The sequence below is a fragment of the Amblyraja radiata genome, chromosome 9 (assembly GCF_010909765.2).
Source record: "Amblyraja radiata isolate CabotCenter1 chromosome 9, sAmbRad1.1.pri, whole genome shotgun sequence".
NCBI classification, from domain to species: domain Eukaryota; kingdom Metazoa; phylum Chordata; class Chondrichthyes; order Rajiformes; family Rajidae; genus Amblyraja; species Amblyraja radiata.
Genome location: NC_045964.1, coordinates 26,613,179 through 26,638,820, shown reverse-complemented (window position 1 = coordinate 26,638,820; position 25,642 = coordinate 26,613,179). Strand labels below are relative to the sequence as shown.

Below are 25,642 nucleotides of genomic sequence, written 5' to 3'. Positions count from 1 at the left end.
AGAGTAACTCAGCGGGTCAGGCAGATCTCTGGAGAATATTGATAGGCCATCTTTCAGGTCAGGAATCTGAAGAAGGATCCCAACCCAAAATGTTGCCTATCCATATTCTCCAGAGATGTTGCCTGAGCCGCTGAGTTACTCCAGCATTGTCTTTTCTTGAAATATTGATTATCCCTTTGCCTCCACAGATGCTGCCCAGCCCTCTGAGTACCCTGAGCAGTTTGTTTATTGTTCCAAATTATACCATCTGCAGTCTCGGGGGGCCTCCATTATTTGTAGGAATTATCTTAGAAATTATGTGTTCTAAACGTCTGCTACAGACAAATTGTAGAATAAAACTAATCGATGAGCACTGGTGATTCCTGCAATACAAAGTGGTTGAATTTCCAGAATTCAAGAAGGGGGGGGGGGGGACAAATGTTGTGGATTGGGAAAGGGTTTAGCAAGTGGAGATATCAGGAAATGTGATGGGATTTGAAGATCTGGGTTCAACGGCAAAAAGTGGTGTTATGGGTTAAAGATGGTGGCTTGACAGAGTGCAGTAAAAGCTGTTGGTTACTTTATGAAGCCAGTATAAGAGCTGGCCATGTCATCTGCACCTCCACACATGACAAAGACTCAGAAAGTGCCCTGCAAATAAAGAGCATATCACTTTGCAGTTGTCTGCTCACATATCTTTAAACTAGAAAGGATGCCACAAAGGAGGGGTTGGGCTGTGACTGCTATCCAAGCCACGCCATGATGTCATATCCAAATCTTATTCCTCCACAGTACTGCATGATTAAGTACTGCATGATGTTATCAGGTCGTTTTGAAATTCAAAGTAATTTGATTTTTTTTAATTTTAAGTAATGTCGAGAAATAATGCATAAAATGTTCAGTGAAAGTGATCTCTGCCTAGAGGGGAATTAATATGAATCAGAATATGTAATAATCTTGTGAAAGTTGGCATTTTTAAACCTTTAATCACAAATAACGTGAAATATAGGATGAAATCTTCAGTGGGTAGTGTTTTGTGAATTTCTCAGGGTGAATTTATGTTACATGAAATGCTATAACACTGGGGTTGTCGCGATTTATTTTGATCTTGAACGCCTGTGAGCACAGGTTGAGGACACAAGGTGCTTCTGGATGATGCCAATATTTGAGTAGGTGTGCCAGATTTCTGAATCTACTTTCATTTACGCGTTTGATGGAGATTTCTAAAATACACAGATCTATTTTGCTTCATGTAAATGTTCAACTATTTTTACTACTGTATGCCGGTAGTAATATTAAAGTAGGTATTATGATAGTAAGATTAAATCTCATATTTATAGCCCACATTTTTAGAATATTTTTCAGTGTTCTGCATTTTGAAAGTTAACCACTTTAGATAGAAGATTTCTCTGTCCCCTTTAAAAGTTTTTATTTCCTTAAATTTAGATTTTCTGAAATAGAGTATTATCACAAAATAATTTACCACTGAATAATTTTGTCCATTTTTTGAACTACTATTTTAAGCAAATCTTTTAATGGTTTACATTTATACACTGGGTTACCATGAAAGGCTGCATGGCTTTTTGCAGTTCACTTGTAGTTTAGCATTTTCTTTTTGATACTATTAGTTTGTGCATTACACCACTCCTATGAGCTTGGGATCAATGAATTTTGATACAATTGTTTTACACGATTCTTCGCAAAAGGGCAACTGTTGTTAATCATCCCATTTTTGCAGTGTGCTGTGCTGTTCATTGCATCATATGATATATCGGATGACTCAATATTTGAACATTATAATGTTTATTTGGAAAGAAGATCATTCTTAGTAAATTCAGTCACGTCCAGGTTACACATTGATACATCATGTAGGTCGAAACCATGTATGTTAAGGCATGAAGTCAATGCTAGATAGGGAGATAGGGACTAGTACAGAGATTAGAAAACATTTTTTCATTCCAAAATAATATTTAAACAAAATAATTGCTGCCCACTGAGTGCTATCTTACAGAGCACTGATTGGTTATTGTGCTCTTAATCGGCCAATCTGAATATCCCCTGTTCTCGTTTATAAAAATTGACCTTGACTTAGGCTACACTCTTCCTAGCAAATTGGATGTGGGCCATTGGTGGGATAGTGAGAGTACCTGCACCATGTGTTGACTGATTCCTATCATCTCTTCTTCTGGCATGTGAGGAAAGATGTTTTCTCCCCATCTTTTTGTTTGGCTCTACAAGCTCTTCCAAGCCCAAAGGGTTCTCTCTGGTAACAAGCACAACATTGTCATGGCAGGGCATGCCCCTGAACTGCAAATCTCAGTGCTCAGCAGCAGTCCTGCTTGCACCAACTTGCCAAATACCATTCTTGCCAGCCATTCTTATGCTGAGCATAGATGATTCATTGCTGTGAGAGCACCAGCGGAGATCAGAGATTAGTGTCAGGTTCTTGGCACAGCCGCGTGCAGCAACATGAAGGGTAGAGTTTCTTGTTAAGTTTCCAGTACCATAGTGTGCAGCAGCAGAGAGGGCATGGTTTTCACAGCAGCAAGCGTCAGCAGGAAGATATCCAAGTAAATGTGAAGCAGACAACCATGCGAGTTCACTCATTGGGATCATTATTTAAAGTTCAGATACATGCCTATCAAAACTATGGGTTTGACTGTACGTGTATCATTGTATCTGGAATCATACAATAACATAACCTTCAATGTTTTAAATTCTAATTTTCTTTTTATGCATATGTAGTACTGCAGCAAGTCCATGAATATTGTGCTTTCTTAGAAAGTTGCCTTTGTTTAATTTTTTTCTGCATGTTTCCAAAACAGTTTTAAAATTAGTGACATGAACAATTCTTGAAACACAGGAAAAGGAATTGTATCGTTGGCCAACCAAGGAATCTTTCCGGATCATGCTGGCTTTGAACTGGAACATTGAAAGGACAAAAGAGAGTGAGGCTATGATGCAGCACCTTGAAAGTGAGAAACTGCGTAAGGTTTCTCAGGTACAGTCACTTGTCCTGTTCGGGCTATTGAAGCTGTTCCAATGACTTGTTCATGAAAATCTTCGCAGAATGCATATGTGATTTCAGTTATTCATGTGGCTTTTCATTGTATGTTCAACTTGATCATACCCTTTTAGCCAGTAACCTCTACACCATTTTTTTGCTGTAGAGAAATTTCATGAATGTATATCTTTTATCTTGCTAAATGAATGTGCAATTCGACCAATGATTCCCACTTTATTCCAAGATAATAGTAGTGATGTTAACACTACAAGCTGGGAAGTGAGAGCTATCTCAGAAGTGATGGATGGTGAGATTAAAAATAAAAAAGGATGCACACCAGTTGGTATTTCTTCCATAGTGCACTTTATTCCACCCAGGTGCCCACATTGCAACTGTGAGGTTGATTTAAATCCTGCAGATTTTCTGCATGCCTTTGCTTCCCCCAGAGTTGAGAAACCAGAAATGAAACAAAGATGGGAGCAGATAGCTCCACTGTAAGTAGGCTAGGAGGAATAGAGATTTTATCCCAGTTGCTCAGTAAAAGCATTGGCCATTCATAATGATCTTGATATTTCTTCCCTTCTTTCCCTCATCACTCTCCCTTGCTATATTGGACCTCTCCTCTCCCACATGAGTCTAAATATCTTTCATTATTCATGTCATAATCAACGTTAGTCTCTTCCTTCCATCATGTTGCCTTGAACACATGTGGGTCCTTTGAAGACATAAACAGGTGAATTTATTATGGGGAACAAGGAAATGGCATACAAGTTGAACAAGTACTTTAGTTCTGTCTTCACTAAGGAAGAAACAAACAATCTCCCAGATGTACTAGGGGACAGAGGACCTAGGGTGATGGAGGAACTGAAAGAAATTCACATTAATCAGGAAATGGTGTTGGATAGACTGCTGGGACTGAAGGCAGATAAATCCCCATGGCCTGATGGTCTGTATCCCAGGGTACTCAAGGAGGTGGCTCGACAAATCGTGGGTGCATTGGTGATCATTTTCCAATGTTCTATAGATTCTGGGTTTGGAGGGTAGCTAATGTAATCCCACTTTTTAAGAATGGAGGGAGAGAGAAAGCAGGGATCTATAGACCAGTTAGCCTGACATCAGTGGTGGGGAAGATGCTGGAGTCGATTATTAAAGATGTAAGTTAGATAGAACTCTTATGGAGAGCATTTGGATAGCAGTAACAGGATCGGTCCAAGTCATGGGTAAATCATGCTAGACAAATCTTCTGGAATTTTTTTGAGGATGTAACAATTATAATGGACAATGTAGAGACAGAGGATGTAGTGTACCTGGACTTTCAGAAAGCCTTTGATAAGGTCCCACACAGGAGATTAGTGGGCAAAATCAGAGTACATGATATTGGTGGTAGGGTATTGACATTGATAGAAAATTGGTTGACAGACAGGAAACAAAGAGTAGGGATTAGCGGGTCCCTTTCAGAATTGCAGGCAGTGACTAGTGGGGTGCCGCAAGGCTCGGTGCTGGGACCACAGCTATTTACAATATACATTAATGATTTAGATGAAAGAATTAAAAGTAACATTAGCAAATTTGCAGATTTCACAAAGCTGGGTGGCAGGGTGAACTGTGAAGAGGATGCTACGAGGATGCAGGGTGACTTGGAAAGGTTGGGTGAGTGGGCAGATGCATGGCAAATGCAGTATAATGGGGATAAATATGAGGCTCTCCACTTTGGTGGCAAGAACAGGAAGGCAGATTATTATCTGAATGGTGTCATATTAGGAAAAGCGGAAGAACAACGAGACCTGGGTGACCTTGTACATCAGTCACTGAAGTAAGCATGCAGGTACAGCAGGCAGTGAAGAAAGCTAATGGCATGTTGGCCTTCATAGCGAGAGGAGTTGAGTAGAGAGGTCCTTCTGCAGTTGTACAGTGCCCTGGTGAGACCACACCTGGAGTATTGTGTTCAGATTTGTTCTCCTAATTTGAGGAAGGATATTCTTGCTATTGAGGGAGTGCAGTGTCAGTTCACAAGGTTAATTCCCGGGATGGCGGGACTGGCATATGATTGAAGAATGGAGCGACTGATCTTGTATTCACTGGAATTTAGAAGGATGAGAGGATATCTTATAGAAACATATAAAATTGTTAAGGGATTGGGCACGCTAGATGCAGGAAACATGTTCCCGATGTTGTAGGAGTCCAGAATCAGGGGCCACAGTTTAAGAATAAGGGGTAGGCATTTAGAACTGAGATGAGGAAAAACCTTTTCACCCAGAGAGTTGTGAATTTGTGGAATTATCTGCATCAGAAGGCAGTGGAAGCCAATTCACTGGATGCATTCAAAAGCTAGTTAGGTAGAGCTCTTCGGGCTAGCGGAATCAAGGGAAATGAGGAGAAGGCAGGAACGGGGTACTGATTGTGGATGATCAGCCATGATCACATTGAATTGCGGTGCTGGCTCGAAGAGCCGAATGGCCTACTCCTGCACCTATTGTCTATGTATCTACGTATGTACTTACGAGGCCTTTTGTTTTGCTGTTTTTCCTGTTTTATCGTTTTTTTCCGTGCAACATCTGGCCATCCTATCAATTTGGCCATCTTCCGTGGAAGACATTGAAGCATAAATTACAGTTAATATTTTGAGCTCCTCCTTATTCCTAGCCTAACCAGATCTACAGTTATGTCATGTCTCATTGCATCCAAGTGCCTGCCTGCAAATTGCAAGACGATTGTAGCTAACGACATTGATAAAACTGTTTCATATCGTATAACTAAAGGTGAATGTCATTAGTGAAACAAATGGCTCATTGGTCCAGGGGTAAGGGATTGACCCTGACCTTGGGTGCTGTCAGTATGGCGTTTGCATGATTTTTCCATAACTGCTTGGATTTTTTTTCGTGTTGCACTGGTTTCCTCCCACATTCTAAAGATGTGCTGGTATTTTAATTGACCACTGAAACTTACCCCTGGGTGCAGGTAATGACAAAGAGAATTAAAGGAGAGTTTGTGTGAGAAAATAAGCAGGAATCCAAAGGAAATTAGATGCATGGGTACAGAAGAAATTATAATGGAACTAATGGAATTACTCCCCTGGGAACTAATTCAAATCCAGTGGGAGAACAGTGCTCACCTGTTTTGTTGTTAGTATAAATATTTTTACCAAGGCTTTTAATATAATTATTTCAATTTTTTTAAATGTTGGTAATAATTTCTTGAATTATTTCTTGCAGAGTTCAGGGGGGTACTCCCCTGTTCCAGCTGACCTGTCAAATGCTTTTCTCTCCAGAGAGAATCAGGTCAGTAGCTTTTGATTAGACTTTGTAATTTACTAATTGGTAACTGTCTGCTGCTCATCTTCTCTTATAAAATACAATGACGAGTGGGGTGCCGCAAGGCTCTGTGCTGGGACCCCAGTTGTTTACAATATATATTAATGATTTAGACGAGGGAATTAAATGTAAAATCTCCGTTTGCGGATGACACAAAGGTGGATGGCAGAGTGAGCTGCAAGGAGGTTGCTATGAGGCTGCAGGGTGACTTGGACAGGTTGGGTGAGGGGACAGGTGCATGGCAAATGTAGTATAATGTGGATAAATGTGAGGCTATCCACTTTGGTGGGAAGAAACGAAAGGCAGATTATTATCAGAATGGTGTCAGGTTAGGAAAAGGTGAGGTTCAACGAGCCCTGGGTGTCCTTGTACATACGTCACCGAATGTAAGCACGCAGGTACAGCAGGCAGTGAAGAAAGCTAATGGCATGTTGGCCGTCATTGCGAGAGGATTTGAATTTAGGGGCAAGGAGGTCCTTCAGCAGTTCTACAGGGCCCTGGTGAGATCACCCTTGGAGTGTTGTGTGCAGTTTTGGTCTCCTAACTTGAGGAAGGACATTCTTGCTGTTAAGGGATGGAAGCGTTGGTTCACCAGGTTAATTTCCGGGATGGCAGAACTGACATACATATGAGGAAAAAATGAGCCGACTGGGCTTTTATTCACTGGAATAGAAGGATGAGAAAGGATCTTACAGAAAAATATAAAATTCTTAAGGGTTTGGACAGGCTAGATGCAGGAAACATGTTCCCGATATTGGGGGAGTCCAGAACTAGGAGTCACAGTTTAAGAATAAGGGGTAGGCCATTTAGCTGAGGAAAAACTTTTTCGCCCAGAGAGTTGTGAATCTGTGGAATTCTCTGCCATAGAAGGCAGTGGAGGCCCGTTCACTGGATGTTTTCAAGAGGGAGTTAGATTAACTCTTAGGGTTAACGGAATCAAGGGATATGGGGGAAAAAAGCAGGAACGGGGTACTGATTTTGGATGATCAGCCATGATCATATTGAATGGCAGTGCTGGCTCGAAGGGCCGAATGGCCTACTCCGGCACCTATTTTCTGTTTCTATATTTCTATGTTCATGTTAAATATCACTCTTCACTGTAAATAAGGTTTCATCCACTATTGTTTTCTAACTTGGATGTTTGATGGAACATTTCCAAAGTAATTCACTCTTTTCTTACAAATACCTGTATTTTATTCTCAACCAAAGATGCCCAATAAATTCCAATCCCAATAAATTAATGAATGTTGCAAATTGTTCATCGGAATTTGCATTTTGTGCTTGGCACAATGCAAAGGAGTCAGTGTTATGATGTGAAGTCAAATTAGAATGAATGTTAAGGCTGGCTAAATTACTTTAGCTTTTGTCTATTGGCCATCCGTGTTGTATATAGAAGTGGGTTATGGGGATGAATGCCAGAACTGGCTGTTCCAAACTAAACGATTCCAATTTTGATCTGTGTGGAATATTATTCAGTGTATCTCTTCATTTTAAACATAATACATGTGAACTTCCATTCATCACTGTATTGACCTCAACCTCAATTAGTACTATAGGATGGGAGAAGTTCTCATTGGTAATGTCAGTGTGTATCTATTTACCAGTTTTCAGTCCAGGTTAAGCTCAATAATTCTAACTGAAGACCAATCTGTTTGCATATGTACATAAGATTTGAATGCTTGAAATTATATTATTGGACCTTTTAAAATAAATGTAAATCGTCTCAAACTGGTTTTTAAACCACCAAGTAGGCAACCTTTAATTAATCCCTTTCAACCGTTTTTCATCAAAATAAATGGATCTGAACTGTACAGAGTCAAACACCCGAGCTAAGAAGGATTTATCATGTTTGCACATGTATCCTGACATTTAGCCAGGTAAACAATGGCATGAATGCTTGGTGCTTATCAACATTTCCTCACAAAATTAAGTGTATGTGCACACATGCACACTGTCTCACACATACTCACATGCACAGGATGATGTACATATGCATTTTAATCATGTTGCTTCTTCGGAAGAGCAACAAGCTGTTACAGTATAATTTAGGGAATAGATTTGACTTTTCTTTTTTATCTCTCTTGAACTACATGTATTAAATTATCAATCTGCTTTTGCATCAAAATTAATAATTAATGCAATGAAAATCTGTGGCTGTTGGTTTCTCATCCAGGCAATGGCAGAGCTCTTGGCAGAGAACTATTATAATATTTGGGCAAAAAAGAGGAAAATCGAATTAGAAAGCAAAGGTGAGTCTGGGAATCTTGCAAAGCAAAAACAGCAGATGCTGAAAATCTGAGTAACAACAAAAATTGTGAAAACACTCAGCAACTCATAGGATATCTATGAAGCCAGAAACTTAATTGGAGTTTAAGGTTGATGACCTTGCAGCTAAAGCTTTGGAATTGTTTTATGCGTATTGTATATGTTTTATATGTATTGTTTTATATGTCTTTATGTATTGGGGTGCCAATGACAACACCCCATTTCATCATTTTGTATAATGAGGAAAGTGGAGTTGGAGATTTGCCATCATTCACCATGTCAAACATGCAGTTACGGCTGTGAATTGTACTCTGGTTTCAAAATTTGTTAAAATTGACAGACAGAACTGAATTTTTGAAGTGAAGACTAATTTTGGGCTTTTAAGTGTGCCAGCAGTTTGCTTTGTGCCAAATAATTCAAGGCATTGCATGGCATTAAAATAGGACTGTGTCGTGGGGTCATACAGCATAAAAAACAGGCCCTTTGGTCCAACCTGTCCATGCTGACCAGGATGGCCCATTTACACTAGTCCCACCAGCCCACGTTAGGCCCAGATCCCTCTGAACCTTTCAGTGGTTATAATTTAATATCTAAATCTTCAGCCAAGTATTTTTGCTTAGTGACAAAACTCCATTTGTTTTTCAATAACTAAAGTGTATACAAAAGTTCAATAATGGAACACCATACATAACTATTCCAATAGTGACATTCTTAGAAGCAAATATATATAATTAAAATTTGCTTTGGTGGTTGTAATGCAGTTCTGGATGCTGACCTCATTGCTGCAGCAAGTTAAATATCTTGCTCATGGGATTTGTTGGGAATATCTAGAAAAATTACAGCAGTTGTTCACACATTACTCAAAAATATGGAAAATAAACTGATACATCTCAATTCTTCATAACCCCCAGATTCACATTGTCTCACTACAGTGCTGTTCATGGAAAAATGATTCAAGTGACATTTTTAACATCTTGAGTGGACCTTAAAGTCCCCCCAGCTCATTTTTGACCATATAATTTATTGCTGTATTTCTGTTTTATAATTACTCCCCTTTTTATGGCAGGATAGCAACTACCCTTCCAAAATGTCTCATTAACTGTAAAGCTATTTGGGACATTTTAGATTTTTGTAAGATCCTATGCAAATGAACACCATTTTTCTTAAAAGTCCATACTTATTTTTGTTCTAACTATAATCTCATTGTATATCTGTGAATAATTTTTTTGGAAGGAGGATGCTCTTTGCTAACTGATCCTTGACAAATAAGTTATGAAAGTTATGTTATTAATCCAAATTAACCAATTTGTTTCTAAACTGTACTAGGTGGAGGCAGCCAAACCTCTCTGATGCCTTATGATACCTTGACTGCCAAGGAGAAGGCCCGGGATCGTGATAAGGCTCATGAGTTATTCAAGTTCCTCCAAGTGAATGGTTATGCAATATCTAGGTAATGGATTAGTTTGATACAACTCAGCAAGTATCCTCATACATGAAATACATAACGTTAGGATGTCGGTACAGTAAGTAGTTGCAATAGCAATTAGAATGTTGGTCTTTGTTGCAGGGGATATTGAGCATGAAAGTAAGGATGTCTTATTACTGCTGTGCGGGACATTGACAAGACCACACCTCGACCACTGTGATACTTATTTAAGCACGAATTGTAATACGAGGATTTTGCCCGAACTGTCCCTTAGCTCCATTGCGCTGTGGCGGTAGTGCTATATTTAAATCCCACAGCGCTGTGGCCGGTAGTGCTTTGTTTAAAACTCCATGCGCTAAGCCAGCAGCGCAGTGTGTATTACCTTTGCGCTCTAAGTCTGCGGCCGGTAGCACGATGTGTATTGCTTTACGTGCCAAGTCTGCGGCTGATAGCGCTTTGTTTCCAAGGGGGGGCTCACTCGGATGCAGGCCCCTGCTATTGGTTGTTGTTTGAATTTGGGAGCGGCGCTATCGGTCAGTACTTAACAGCGATTATTTCAACAGCTGATTTCTGCCTGTAAGCCATAAATACATAGACAATAGGTGCAGGAGTTGGCCATTTGGCCCTTCGAGGCAGCACAGCTATTCAATGTGCTCATGGCTGATCATCCACAATCAGTACCCCGTTCCTGCCTTCTCCTCAAATCCCTTGATTCCGCTAGCCCCAAGAGCTCTATCTAACTCTCTTTTTAATTAGAGTATATGGTATTGGGGGTAGAGTATTCACATGGAGATATTCTGAGGCAGATAATTCCACAAATTGACAACTTTCTGGGTGAAAAAGTTTTTCCTCATCTCAGTTCTAAATGGCCTAGTTCTGGCACAGTTATTAAACTGTGGCCCCTGGTTCTGGACTCTCTCAACATCGGGAACATGTTTCCTGCATCTAGCATGTCCAAACCCTTAATAAATTTATATGTTTCTATAAGATCCGCTCATCCTTCTAAATTCCAGTGAATACAAGCCCAGTCGCTCCATTCTTTCATTATATGCCAGTCCCACCATCCAGGGAATTAACCTTGCGAACTCCCTCAATAGCAAGAATGTCCTTCCTCAAATTAGGAGACCAAAACTGCACACAATACTCCAGGTGTGGTCTCACCAGGCCCCTGTACAACTGCAGAAGGACCTCTTTGCTCCTCTACTCAACTCCTCTCGTTATGAAGGCCAACATGCCATTAGCTTTCTTCACTGCCTGCTGTACCTGCATGCTTACTTCAGTGACTGGTGTACAAGGACACCCAGGACTCGTTGTACTTCCCCTTTTCCTAACATGACACCATTCAGATAATAATCTGCCTTCCTGTTCTTGCCACCAAAGTGGATAACGTCACATTTATCCACATTATACTGCATCTGCCATGCATCTGCCCACTCTCCCAACCTGTCCAAGTCACCCTGCATCCTTATAGCACCCTCTTCACAGTTCACACTGCCACCCAGCTTTGTGTCATCTGCAAATTTGCTAATGTTACTTTTAAATCCGTCATCAAAATCATTAATGTATATTGTATATAACTGCGGTCCCAGCACCGAGCCTTGCGGCACCCCACTTGTCACTGCCTGCCATTCTGAAAGGGACCCGTTACTCCCTACTCTTTGTTTCCTGTCTACCAACCAATTTTCTATCCATGTGAATACTCTACCCCCAATACCATATACTCTAATTTTGCCCACTAATCTCTTTGGGACCTTATCAAAGGCCTTCTGAAAGTCTAGTTCAACTAAATCCACTGACTCCTTTGTCCATTTTACTTATTACATCCTCAAAAAATTCCAGAAGATTTGTCAAGCATGATTTCCCCTTTGTAAATCCATGCTGGCTTGGACCGATCCTGTTACTGCTATCCAAATGCTATTACATCTTTAATAATCGACTCCAGCATCTTCCCCACCACCAATGTCAGGCTAACTGGTCCATAATTCCCTGCTTTCTCTCTCCCTCCACTTAAAAAGTGGGATAACATAACCTACCCTCCAATCCACAGGAACTGATCCAGAATCTATAGAACATTGCATGATTTCTAGAGCCACCTCCTTGAGAACCTTGGGATGCAGACCATCAGGTCCTGGGGATTTATCAGCCTTCAGTCCCATCAGTCATCCCAACACCATTTCCTAACTAATGTGAATTTCCTTCAGTTCCTCCGTCACCCAAGGTCCTCTAGTACATCTGGGAGATTGTTTGCGTTTTCCTTAGTGAAGACAGATCCAAAGTACCTGTTCAACTCGTCTGCCATTTCCTTGTTCCCCATAATAAATAACCCTGTTTCTGTCCACAAGGGACCCACATTTGTCTTAACTATTTTTTTCCTCTTCACGTACCTAAAGAAGCTTTTACTATCCTCCTTTATATTCTTGGTTAGCTTACCTTCATACTTCATCTCTTTTCCCCGTATTACCTTTTTAATTACCTTTTGTTGATCTTTAAAAGTTGTCAAATCCTCTGGCTTCCCACTCATCTTTGCTATGTTATACTTCTTCTCGTTTATTTTCATACTGTCCTTGACTTCCCTTGTCAGCCACGGTCGCCTCTTACTCCCCTTAGAATCTCTCTTCCTCTTTGGAATGAAATGATCCTGGATCTTCTGGATTATTCCCATAAATTAGTTCATGTACAAGAAGGGTTCAGAGCAGAGACGCGATCAGCGCCGTGGACGGAGGCAGAGGGAGAGGGAGGTGTGCTGCGGTAAAACGGACCCCGCACATAACGAGACAATTATTGTTTTTGGTCTCTCTCTTGCCAATAAATCTGATTTGTAACTAAACAGAGGAGTGAGCCTTTTTCTGTTCTACTGGTCTGATCCTTGAACCTGTTCCCTTGTAACACTAATATACTTATGTTAGAAGATGGTTAAAGGATTCCTGGCATAAAACAATTATTTTAGACAGATAATAGAATTTAAAATAAAAGATGATTTTATTGAAGCACGAAATAATTCTGTGGAAGATTGGCCAATGCTGAGATGTTTAATTGGCTCACGGATTTATAGCACATTTAAGTAATTACAGTAGAAATGCTCATTTCATAGGTTTTCAACTCTCAGGTCCACACCAATTTATAGAACTGAGTCATAAATTCAAGATGCTGAAGCAAGACATGGGACATAACTACAGAATGAGAGGAAAATATTATTCTCTGGGTATTGTGAATCTTTGGATTTTCAACCCTCAAGCTGCAAAAGCTGAATCATTGAATAGATTGAAACCCATGATAGATTTTTGGACCAAGGTCAGATCAAACATGATCTTATTGAATGGCAGAAAAGGTTCAGGGAATGAGTGATCTAATTCTGCTCCTATTTTTTTTAATGTTATTATTATTACAGTCTGTAGATCTTTATACAGGTGATAAAGACATTACTTAGCCAATGTGAAAACATTAGTAGAAACAAGGAACTGCAAAATAAGACACATGATGTTGGAGTAACTCAGTGAGTCAAGCAACACCTAAGGAGAACATGGATAATCCATGTTCTCTTGAGATGCTGCCTAATCCACTGAGCTACTCCAGAACTCTGTGTCTTCTCTTATGAGTAATTTAGTGTTAAGCATAGAGTTTGTGTGATGTTGAAAACAATAATACTTTTTTGTTTAATTGTTTAATTTGTTTAAAGCATATCTTAAAACTTTGGTGTTTATGATATTTTTACAGAGGCCTGAAGGACATGGAATTAGATTCCTCATCTTTTGAGAAGCGATTTGCTTACAAATTCCTGGTAAAAGTGCTTAAATGTGTTGACTCGGCACAGGAATTTATAGCACATTTAGGTACGTGGTATCATTCTAGATAATTTTTCCTTACCACTCATTTTCAACAAAACTGCTGCTTATTCTTTGTTGTTGCAGTCTACAGGTGAAATATTCATTAAAAAATTTATCACCGAGTATATTTACAGAAATATATCACAACTCTGAATCAAGATGGTGTATGGAACTTGCAAGCAGGTCTAGGTCCCGTGGCAAGGCAGTGCTAACACTTGGCCATCACAATTCTGGTTAGTCAGCCTCTCACCTGTCACAAAGGAAACTCGACTTTTCATCCTGCATTCAGTAGAATATTCTTGTCCCACTTATACCACAATTAGTATGAAGGGAAAAAAACATAATTGTTGAGAGAATTTGATAGTGTTGACTTTTTTCTGGCAAATAAATTGAAAGCTTTAGTCTGACTTTGGTGATGTGAGAGGGATCAGACATGTATGTAAAAAAGAATCTACTTGTAGTGGATGTTCTTACTGCCTGGTCGCCATTGCAGATTACATTTGAAAGCAGGCAGCTGTGGTAGATTTGTATCGTTCACCTGTGGGCTTTCCTGCGAGTAGGTGGTGTTAAGATTGTATCTCCTGTCTTTACTCTGACCCTGTTTGGTTTTTGCCCTTAAATCACTTTACACCCACTGGCATTTATGTTTGTTTTGAAATAGTTGTTGCTACACTTTTAATACAGCATTTAATCAAGTATTGCAGGAAATATTTGCATGTGAATTATTTGTGTTGAAGACTTTATTTTTTAAACTGAACCTTTCCCCACTTTTCTTCACTGAGAATAGACAGAAAATTCCTCTTTCAACCCAAAGCACAAAAGAATCCAAATTATTTTCCATAATTAATTTTTCACCAATTAAATTACATTTTGCATGAACATTATCATAATTAGAAGATTATTCATTGTTGGGGAAAAATAAGACCACTTTATTTGTTAAAGATTTGATATCCTAGGCATGGCAAGATTGCAGCTTGCTCCGGCATGAACAACAATTGTTTTCAGGCTCTGAATAGTTTCTAAGCATTACCCAATTTGAAAAGATCCACTGGGGCAGACGCCTCCTCCATTTTTTTTTAAACATTTCCTTTTATAGATGTAATTCTACAATGCCAGACAAGCAACTGAGAACTCAACAACTGTTGAACAAAAAATCTTGCAGAAGCATTTGAAACAATTCCTAAGGGCAGTGCCCTGCTTTCATTAATACTCGCAGAATATCTATTCATAAGAAGCAAAATTATTTGGACTAATGCATGTAATTTATTTTATTGTTGAAGAGTTTGAGCTTTGTTTTATGTATTTCAAAATTTGCCTGAATCTGATTCACTTGGACTGTAACTTTTTAATCTTTGCTTAATATCTCATTGTGACTAAATTATTTATTTTTGTATTGACAGAGGCCATGGTTAGTAGTGGTAAAGCAGACAAATCTCACGAGCGAGAGATAAAGTTTTTTGCCAAGGTTGGTAACGCTTCAGAGGGTTACAAAATAAATTCCTGTTTTCTCAATGGATATATTGCATTTTCAGTGTTGTCAAAATCTAGCAACTTGTCGCCAATTATTATTAACAATGAATATCCAGTTACTCAAAAGGGAACATTCACTGAATATTGAAGGTCTCAAGGGATCTAACCCAGGTCTCTTCAGTCTGAAGAAGGGTCTCGACCCGAAACGTCACCCATTCCTTCTCTCCAGAGATGCTGCCCGTCCCGCTTAGTTACTCCAGCATTTTGTGTCTACCTTCGATTTAAACCAGCATCTGCAGTTCTTTCCTACACATTCACTGAATATTTTTTTGTTTACAGCTGGTGACAGTAATTCTTATCCAGAACAAATTGAGGCATCAGTGCATCAGCCATTAGAGTTGTGGCAGAACATTTAACTGAAAAACAACAGCAAAGTCACAGCAGTAAACAAAACTGAAAGAAAGTGAGACTGAGTCTCCTGAGATCAGCAAGATTATTTTTCCAGTGAAAAAGCATCTTGGGAATAATTGCATGAATAAAATCTATGAGATTGATCCCAATTAGTTACAGCAGGGCAAGCTGTGATTGACTTGGCATTTTATCCAAGTCAATCACATTGATTCTGTGTCACTATAGACAACATAAAAAAATCACAAGAACTTTGATTCAATTTACAGTAGCACTTTGCACAAATTGACTCATCCATTTGAAATGTAAGCTTGCAGTTATGTTCACTGACATACAGAAGCTCATACGATTACTGACATACAGAAGCCTATAAGATTGCATGACCTTCAACAATGTAGCGCTCAAGGTTTGGATTTTTTCTCTCCCCTGGGAACAAGACTCTGAATATCAATCCAATGTATACCCCCATCATTTTCTAAACATCTCCAAGGTTACACCTCACCTTACTGCATTCCAGTGAGAATAAATTCAATCTCCCTGATCTCTCCTTATAACTACCTTCCTCCATTCCAGGGAACATCTGGTGACAGAAGACACAAAGGCTGGAGTAGCTCAGCGGGTCAGGCAGCATATTGAGAGAACATGGATAAACAATGTTTTGGGTCGGGGCCTGTCTTCGGACTCAGTCTGAAGAAAAGTCCTGACACTAAACATTGCATATCCATCTTCTTCTGAGATGTTGCCTGACCTGCTGAGCTACTCCAGCCTTGGTGTCTTTTGTAAACCAGCATCTGCAGTTCCTTGTTTCAACATCCTGGGGAATCTTTTCTGCACTCTATGGCTACCTCCTACCGGTAGTGTGGTGACCAGAATTGTACACTGTAGTCCAAAAGCACTTTTATTCCAAGGCACTTCAAATAAGGTGGAACAGATTGAGTAAGAGCAGATGTAGAAGATCTTTTTTTTTTTAAAAGGTTGATAGAAATTCTGGAGTCTTTTGAACACTGAGGAATGTAACAAAGCAAACTTTTAGGACAATATCCCAGATGAGAGGACCTAAACTACTTCCAGTTCAAATGAAAACATGTATTATGCTGCAGACATGACAACAAATGATAAATTAAAATACAACTTCATAGCTGGATTCAAATTGATCCAAATGGAGAAAGTTTTCTATAGTTTGAGTCTGATAAAGCATGGAGCGTAAGTCCTGTGCAATGGCCTACCTGGTCATAAAAATGCTTTGAATATTGAGGGATAAAAGCAGTTTGCATGTGGTTGGTGAATTGCCATTCCAACCACTTGATATAAATGAGGGACTGCCTAATAAGAACTCATCCTCTACCAGTCATAACTCCAAAATGAATGCATTAATGAATGCATATAACAGATTCAGCATAATATGTGTTAAAAAAAAATTATAGTTTTAACTGTAACTCAGTTCATGGACTACCAGCTTTGAGAAGGAAGATTGTGAACCACACTGGAGAAATTATTGCATTTTCAAAAATGTCATCTTTTGGGTGAGATGTAAAAAAACAAAATTCTGCTTGCCTCTCAGATGAACTAAAAGCTTTATGAGAAAAAAAGAAGGGGGATTATCTGTGATGTCCCTCAGTCAACATCACCAGGCATATTGTCTGCCATCAGAGAGCTCTTTATGTGCACAAATTGGCTGTCATGATTCTGACATTACAAGCAGTAATTCGATTTTTAAGAGTGCTTTACAGGATTTAAAATGCAAAGACATCTTGAGATATCAGCAGTGAAATTTAAGTGATTTTACATTTTAATTATTATGATACATTTCGACCTCAAAATGTAATTCATTTCAATACACCATGTGAATGGTTGCACAATTGGTTTCCTATTGCACACCAATTAAACTAAGCTTGTTAAATTGTATTAATGTCGAAAACCATTGACATTCTTTAGTAGAAACAAGGAACTGCAGGTGCTGGTTTACAAAGGAAGATGTAAAGTGTTGAAGGAACTCAGCGGGTCAGGCAGCATCTCTGGAAAAACATGAATAGGTGACGTTTTGGGTCGGGCCTTTTTTCAGACTGATGCTGAGATACTCTGAGTTACGCCAGCATTTTATGACTTTCTTTAGTACTTGCTATCATTTACTTTCTAAACTCAGTCAACCCATACCAAAGTATTGTATCAACTAAAAGGTATTGTTCAGAATTTGTCATTGTTGACAATACATTTCATCAAGGGTCGATAGACAATTTTTGGTGCATTGAAGTTTGAACAAAATGCAAGAAATTAAGTATTATTGCTCAGTTAAAATAATATTTTTACTATTTCTTTGCCAGATTCTACTTCCACTGATTGACGAGTATTTCAAGAATCACTATATGTACTTCTTATCTTCTCCGACCAAGAGTCTCAGCAGCAGTGGATATGCATCCAACAAAGAAAAGGAAATGTTGGCAAGGTGTGGCAAAGCTGTGGTTTGACATGCTGACCTTCTCTTTGTAAAAGTTTTTGAAAAAGGTCCATGTGAAAGATTATTAATTAAGGGAATGGAGAAGAAATGAACTGAGCAGGGAACAATAAGATACATTTGTAATAGACAACTTTCTTCAGAAGGGAATTAGGAGGAGCCAAAAAACATGTGAACTTTTTTTTAAGTTGATGGAATTGAAATAGAATAATACAGCACAAACCAGTCCCTTCAGCCTATGGATAGTGTATCAGCCATCAAGTAACAAGTTATACTAAACCTATTTTATTCTCCCAACTTTCCCACCAGTTCCCCCCTGGTTCTACTATTCACTTGCATAATTGGGACACATTTACCATGGGAGGAAACCCACATGGTTACAGGGAGACACACAGTGCTGGAGTAACTCACAGGGAGAATGTGAAATCTCCAAACAACCAGCCCCAGAGGTCATGATTGAATCTGGGTCACTGGAACTGCATTATTGTGCCATCCGCTGGCAAAATAATGGAATAATAATGAGTTTCATTGCACCCTGGTATGTATGACAATAAAATAATCTCTGTGATGTGTTTTTAGTTAACATCTGATCTGGGAAAGTTACATCATTGCTCCAGGTTGAAAGATTTGCCTTGGAATATGACTACATTCTAAATTAAAGGGTGATTCTCTGAATAAAAGTTGCTCATTTCTGGATATCGAAGCAGATTAATTAAACTACTCAGGCTTCAGCACTTTATGCCTGCAGTCAGAAAGAGGGACCACCCATGTTGTGAAATGGCAATAATGTTCAAGTGTACAAAATGTTGACCAGATCTAAAATTGTTCTATCATTAGAGAAAGCCGATGTTGATCAAAAAATTAATGAATCCAAATTTGGGAATCTTCATCTTGAAAGTATTTTCCCAATAATATTGCTTTCTTCTTAATTTCATGAAAGTGAGGCTTTTTTAAGTAGCCACGTTTGAGCATCTAAATTGAATATTATTGTTCTTGTCATTAATGGCTCAAAAACAGAAGATATTTCTGCAATCATACCTTTCCATCACCTATGTTCCTTTTCTGCTCTTTCCTGATCTAGTATTTTCTGCAAACTTGCAGCCCTGGTCAGACACAGGATCTCACTCTTTGGTAAGCAGCCTGCGTTCCTGTCTTTCTTAATCTGCATAGTTTCTCAATCGCATTAAGGCCAGACTATCTAAAGATCAGTCCTGTAGACACATTAGTGGAGCTGGTGCTTAGTGTGAATTGGTTGCAGCCCATCCTATTGCTAAATTGGTATGTGTTATGTTATTTTTATTACCAAATCCCTAGGTTCATTTGAATCGCTTTATCATGTATCTGTACCTGTGGCTGTACCTTTAGATAGCTCAGTTGTAATCATGTATTGTCTTTCTGCTGACTAGTTAGCATGCAACGAAAGCTTTTCACTGTACCTCAGTACATGTGTCAATAAACTAAACTAAACAATAAACTAAACTAACCTAATATATTTTCCATCATCCACCATTTCCCGAAGACTGCACAACAGATCTCCAGGAAAAAGGGAATAGCAGCCAACAACCTCCTTCTTCCTACATTATATAAAATGTGTTTATAGAAAATATGAGCATGGTAGTAATCCAACCCAGCTTGTCATTTATATTTATGCTGTGTATTGACTTGCATTTTGACTTGAATATGCCAAGTAAACTGAACACACTCTGTGCATTTGCAAAACTGATCCAAAGAATAAGTTCCGTACAATAGAGTAAAATGTGCTCAGTGTTCTATTTGAATGTGAATATAATCCTTAAAAAAATATTAAATTTGCGTATCTTTAAAGAAAACAAGTAGATGATATTCAAAGTAATCCAGCTCTTGCACCTTTTGGACCAAACTATCTTCATATTTTGGATATGACATCTGCATTGTAAAAGTATAACTTTCAGAATAAAAGTTGCTCATTTCTGGATATCGAAGCAGATTAATTAAACTACTCAGGCTTCAGCACTTTATGCCTGCAGTCAGAAAGAGGGACCACCCAAATAATATTGGATAACAAGACCACAGAATTTTTATCCGCCTGCATATATAATATTAAGTATGCTTCCTGATTGGTAGTCATCCCATTGCTATCAAAAAGCTTTGACATATTTAGATGATCCTGTAAATGAGTTTGTAGATTTGTGTTTGTAGATTTGTGTTTGACATGCTAAAAGCATAATTATTAGTATCCCATTGTTGTAGGATATGTCAGATATAGAAAAACAAATGTATGTGCTTTACTTATTTGTATCGTCCAACGAGCAGCTTTTAAGAGTGGCACAAGAGTCCCAAACTGGCTCCAAAAGATTTTGACTTTTATTGAACTTTGGGAAGCAGGCGTGAACCTGTACCTAAACTCCACGGCCACACTTGCCAGGCCACATGTCAAGTATTACCTCAGTGTTTTTCCAAGGTATGACTTGCTGGACAGCATTGTGTAAGCCAGTGGATTTCCTGCTCACCTTCATCCAGTTCATTAGCTCTTGCTATTCACAATTTAAGAATATGGCATTAACCGACTGACACTGAGATAGACTGGTGAGCTGTAGTATTCTTGCCTATTTGAAATGAGATTAAAGACAGCCTCCCAACATCCAAGAGTCCTGATTGGGGAATTGACATTTAAAATAACAGTAGTACTTGCATAAATAAATAAAGCTTAAGGTATTTTCTTACTCATAATTTAGAGAGAGACTGACCATCGATCACTGTTCACACTAGTTCAATGTTATCCCACTTTTGTATCCATTCCCTACACACAAAGAGCAACTTTTACAGAAACCAATTAACCTACAAATTTGCATTTATTTTATTCTAAAGGCACTGATTCTGGAACAATCGTGAACTGTTTACATATCTTGGCACGTACACTTGACCCCAGGTAACGTTAGGATTTTTAAATCACATTTTACATTATTCACTTCTTATAAATGTATTAAGCAAAACTTGGTTTGCTCCTCTTATTGGAAATATGCTTTTAATGCATTTTGACATTTGTGCATTCCAGGACTGTTATGAAGTCTGGCTCGGAGCTGGTAAAAGCTGGCATACGTTTGTTCTTTGAAAATGCCGCAGAAGATCTAGAAAAAACACTGGAAAATCTGAAACTGGGGAAATTCACACATTCAAGATCTCAACTGAAGGGAGTCACACAGAATATCAATTACACAACCATAGTTCTACTGCCTGTACTAACTTCATTATTTGACCACATTGGTCAGCATCAGTTTGGCACTAACATAATCTGTAAGTATCCTGGTCCGCCAACTTAGTGTGAACATAAACGCGACTTCATGACCTTGTGTGGACTTTAAGTTGACTTCACATTTTTTTAATTTACAACCGTTAGCCTGTGTTGAGAAAGAGAGAGCATTTAGAATGGTAGTCTGGCATTTTAGAGGGGTAAATGTTTCTGGTTCATTAGGCTTTCTCCCACTGTTCTGCTCAAAATTATTTGGGGCTGTGAGTTGCTGGAAAAGTAAGCTGATAGTAGCAAAGAGAGAGCAGTGGGACGGGAAACTGAACAATTTGGTCAGTGAATAGCTGAATACTGGTTATGCTGGAAATCTGAAATGAAAACTAAAACTGCTGCTAATGCTAAGCCTGTTGAGCAGCATTTATGGAATGAGAAAATGTTTATGTTGTGCAGCATTTATGAGGGTGTTAATGTTTCAGGATATGGACATTTAGGCAAAACAGGATGAGGAGCATATCTAGGCCATTGAGATTTAACAAACAAGATGTAAACCAAAGAAGGAGATGTAGATAGAAAAATAAGCGGAGGGAAATTTAGGTTGGATTAAAAAAGAATGTACAAAGTGGGTAGAAAACAAGGTAGAAAAACTTAGTAAATTATACATTTGAAAAATGTACAACAAATATCCACTTCCTGGCAGCATTTTATCTGTTCCCTTTCTGGGTCAGAGTGATTGATTAGCACTCAGTCACAATTGACAAGCTGTGAAGAGGTTATTGCACTGTTAAAGCAAGACAAATCTCTGTAATGTTTAATATGCAATAAAAATGTGAATACACCAAATGGTATGAAATCTGCAAAAAACATTGAAGATTTTGCAAAGCTCAACATGAATCATTCAGAAATTTCTCATGCACTTTTCATTAAATAGGTCTTTCATGCCAAATGCTGCTCAGTAACGTGCACATTAACAACACTATGTCTCCTGCCATTATTTTTAAAGCAAGTCCTGCACATTTATGTTTGGAGCATGGAAATTGAAGTGGGAGTAGGCCTCAAGCCTGCAGCACCATTTTGTGAGATCATGGTTGCCCTACATGTAACCACACATCTTCAATTTTCCCTACCTGCTCTATTTTTTGCCCCCTACTTGTCAAGAATTTTTGCAACTTTGCTGTTTGTGATATGTATAATTTACTTGGATATGAATGGAGAAAGTATGATAAGTAAAGTTACGGTTGACACAAAAAATAGTCGTGTTGTGGACATTGAATACGATTGTCAAAGGCCACACCAAATATAGGTTGGATGGAAAGTTGGGCAGAATGTTGGCAGTTAAAGTTTAATCCCAAGAAGTGCAAATTGACAAATTTTGGGAAGCAAATTAAGAATTATGCAGTAATGACAATGGCATTCAAGTTCATCATTCCCTGTAAATAGCAACGCAGATAGACAGAGTGCTGAAGTGTGTAGGAAAAAACTGCAGATGCTGGTTTAGACCGAAGATAGACACCAAATGCTGGAGTAACTCAGCGGGACAATCAGCATATCTGGATAGAAGGAATGGGTGATGTTTCCGGTCAAGATCCTTCTTCAGACTGAGAGTCAGGGGGAGAGGGAGACACAGAGATATGGGAGGGCAAGGTGTGAGAATGAGATATCAAAGGGGACGAAGTTCAAGGAAAATTTAGAATATATCCATATTTGCCAGGATGTTGCCTGGATTGGAGGACTTTAGTTATGAAGAAAAATTGGATAGGCTGGGCTTGATTCCTTGGAGCCAGAAGGTGTCCCAATAGCGGTATGTACAACTACGAGAAGCATAGATGGGATAGATAGCCAGATTGTTTTTCCCCATGATAGGGACATCAAAGACAAGAGGGCAGATGTTGAAGTTGAAAGGAAAGGATTGTAAGAGGGTTTACCAACAAATGTTTTACTCACAGAAAGTGTTTGATATCTGGAGCATTGTGCTGGAAAAGGTGAGTGCAGAGGAGATTCACTTGGAATGGATTAAATTAGTTTTTGGGAGAGATTCGATAGGCTGGGATTATTTTCCCTGGAGAAAAGTAGGTTGAGGGGTAACCTTTTAGAGGTAGATAAGATTATATGAGGCACTGATAGGAGAGATAGTCAGAATCTTGTTCCCATTGTAGGGGTGTCAGAAAGAAGTGGGCATAGGTTTATGGCATGGGGAAGAAGCTTGATGGGATGTAAGAGAAAAGTATTTAGCTGTAGATTGGGTGACATCTGGAACTTGATACTACAGCAGGTGGTGGAGTCAGGTAAATTGCTATGTTTAAGAGGTATTTGGACATGCAAGACATCGACGGATATGAACCTAATGCTGACAAACGAGATGAGTGTAGACGGGCCAACAGGTCTCCTTTTCATCTCTGGCCTTTGTCCATCTATCTGACAATCAAACCCCCTCACCTGCAACCACCTATCACATGCCAGGTTATGTCCTGCCCCACCTCTATCCCAGCCTTCTGCCCTCTATAATCACTCTGAAAAAGGGTCCTGACCAGAAACGTCACCTGTCCATTCCGTCCACAGGTGCTGCCTGATGCACTGAGTTCCTCCAGCACTTTGTGTTTTAGTCATTGAAATAAAAACCTTTTCAAAGTGGCAAGACAGCACTGATATGGCGTGGCCTCTTGCAGTGCCATCAGCTTACATAAATTTATGGGGCTGATATTCATACTTTGTCTCAGGATTGAAATTAATTGAAGACATTATCCAGGAAATTTTGTAATGAGTTTGAGACTGTGGATAGGGGCAGTGGCAGGGTTATAGTTGGGGTTGGGAAAATGGGATCGTGCAGTGGTGCAGGAAATGCTGAAACAATCAGAATTGATACAGAATAAAATATATTTGTTTGGTAAATATCTGCTTCAATTAGAACTGTAGTAGGAGTACAGTTAATGCCATCCGGACGCAAGGTCCCAATATTCCGCCTGGGGACCTTGCGTCCGGATGGCATTAACATTGAATTCTCCCAATTTTGCTAGCCCTTGCTGTCTCCTCCCCTTCCTTAACCCTCTAGCTGTCTCCTCCCACCCTCCCATCCGCCCGCCCTCGGGCTCCTCCTCCTCCCCTTTTTCCTTCCTTCTCCCCCCCCCACCCCCCATCAGTCTGAAGAAGGGTTTCGGCCCGAAACGTCGCCTATTTCCTTCGCTCCATAGATGCTGCTGCACCCGCTGAGTTTCTCCAGCAATTTTGTGTACCTAGGAGATTTCTTAGTTGGACCTTTAAACTCTCATTAAAAATGGTGTTTTGTATTTACAGTGGATGATGTCCAAGTAGCATGCTACAGGATCCTATGCAGCTTGTGTGCCTTAGGAACAGGGAAGAATGCCTATGTGGAAAGGTAACTCCATCATATTTAATTAATTTTATAATCAACAAATTATAAAGAATGTGCAATGCCTGTATATCCTTTTTATTTTGAACAAATCCTCTTCGAAGTACATTATTATCAAACAACAAGGAATGCAATCACTACAACTATCTCAGCATTGATGGTAGATCCATTTTTTAACAGTAAAGAAGCACCACGGTTTGTGAGGTTACATGCACTACTCAAAGGATAGGTCCAGCAAATTACACCCCTGGATCCCAACAATATGTTGATGTTACCGACTACTAGGAATCTCTACTGATCTCCCCAAAAGACTTTCAACACCAATGAGAAGTTCTACAATTTTAAGATACAGTATCTATGGCACCAGAGGTCAGTGCAGGGAATAAGGGTTGAACATGGAAACACGTTGCTGTAGCACTATTCTGGTAAATCTTCATTATATGGGTCATTGCAAATTTGAAGAAAACTTATGCATGGATACCGATAGTGTGCCTAATTAAATAAAAATGGAATCCACTGCTCGATTGTATTGAAAAGGTATTGTGCTCTGTGAAGTGTTATACTGTAAGTTTATTTATAAGCTATGACTTGAGTTTATTCTCTGCAGCAAACTATACCTTGTAAAGCCCTGAGGTTGCCTTGGTGCTGTACAAGGAGCAGGAGTGAAACATCAAAACTGGGATTGTTTATTTATAGAGGAAAGCGATTGCCTATTTTTAAGTTCTTCTTTCCCAGTTTCAGTCAAATCTTTTGCCATCTGCAGTCATACATTTATCATGCCTATTTAGCAGTAGATAAACCAGTGTTCTGCAATGGGCCGCTCTTCCTCACCTCATTTCATGGATTTCTACTCATTAGTAATTTTGGAAAGATTTTGTTTTGAACACTGCTCATTAACCAGATTCTAAAGCAT

General features: G+C 39.1%; 1 protein-coding gene across 5 annotated transcripts in view; it reads left to right on the top strand.

The window, feature by feature from the left end:
* The window catches only part of ryr3 (ryanodine receptor 3), a 358,203-nt gene that overhangs the window by 205,380 nt on the left and 127,181 nt on the right, over positions 1 to 25,642 (top strand). For all 5 annotated transcript variants that reach the window (XM_033026930.1, XM_033026931.1, XM_033026929.1 and 2 more), the window contains 11 exons: positions 2,843 to 2,980; positions 6,196 to 6,261; positions 8,468 to 8,543; positions 9,886 to 10,009; positions 13,700 to 13,815; positions 15,210 to 15,274; positions 18,009 to 18,130; positions 19,221 to 19,270; positions 20,987 to 21,047; positions 21,174 to 21,412; positions 24,654 to 24,735. In XM_033026930.1, coding sequence (XP_032882821.1) covers positions 2,843 to 2,980; positions 6,196 to 6,261; positions 8,468 to 8,543; positions 9,886 to 10,009; positions 13,700 to 13,815; positions 15,210 to 15,274; positions 18,009 to 18,130; positions 19,221 to 19,270; positions 20,987 to 21,047; positions 21,174 to 21,412; positions 24,654 to 24,735 — 1,139 coding nt within the window. The remainder of the gene's footprint in view (positions 1 to 2,842; positions 2,981 to 6,195; positions 6,262 to 8,467; positions 8,544 to 9,885; positions 10,010 to 13,699; positions 13,816 to 15,209; positions 15,275 to 18,008; positions 18,131 to 19,220; positions 19,271 to 20,986; positions 21,048 to 21,173; positions 21,413 to 24,653; positions 24,736 to 25,642) is intronic.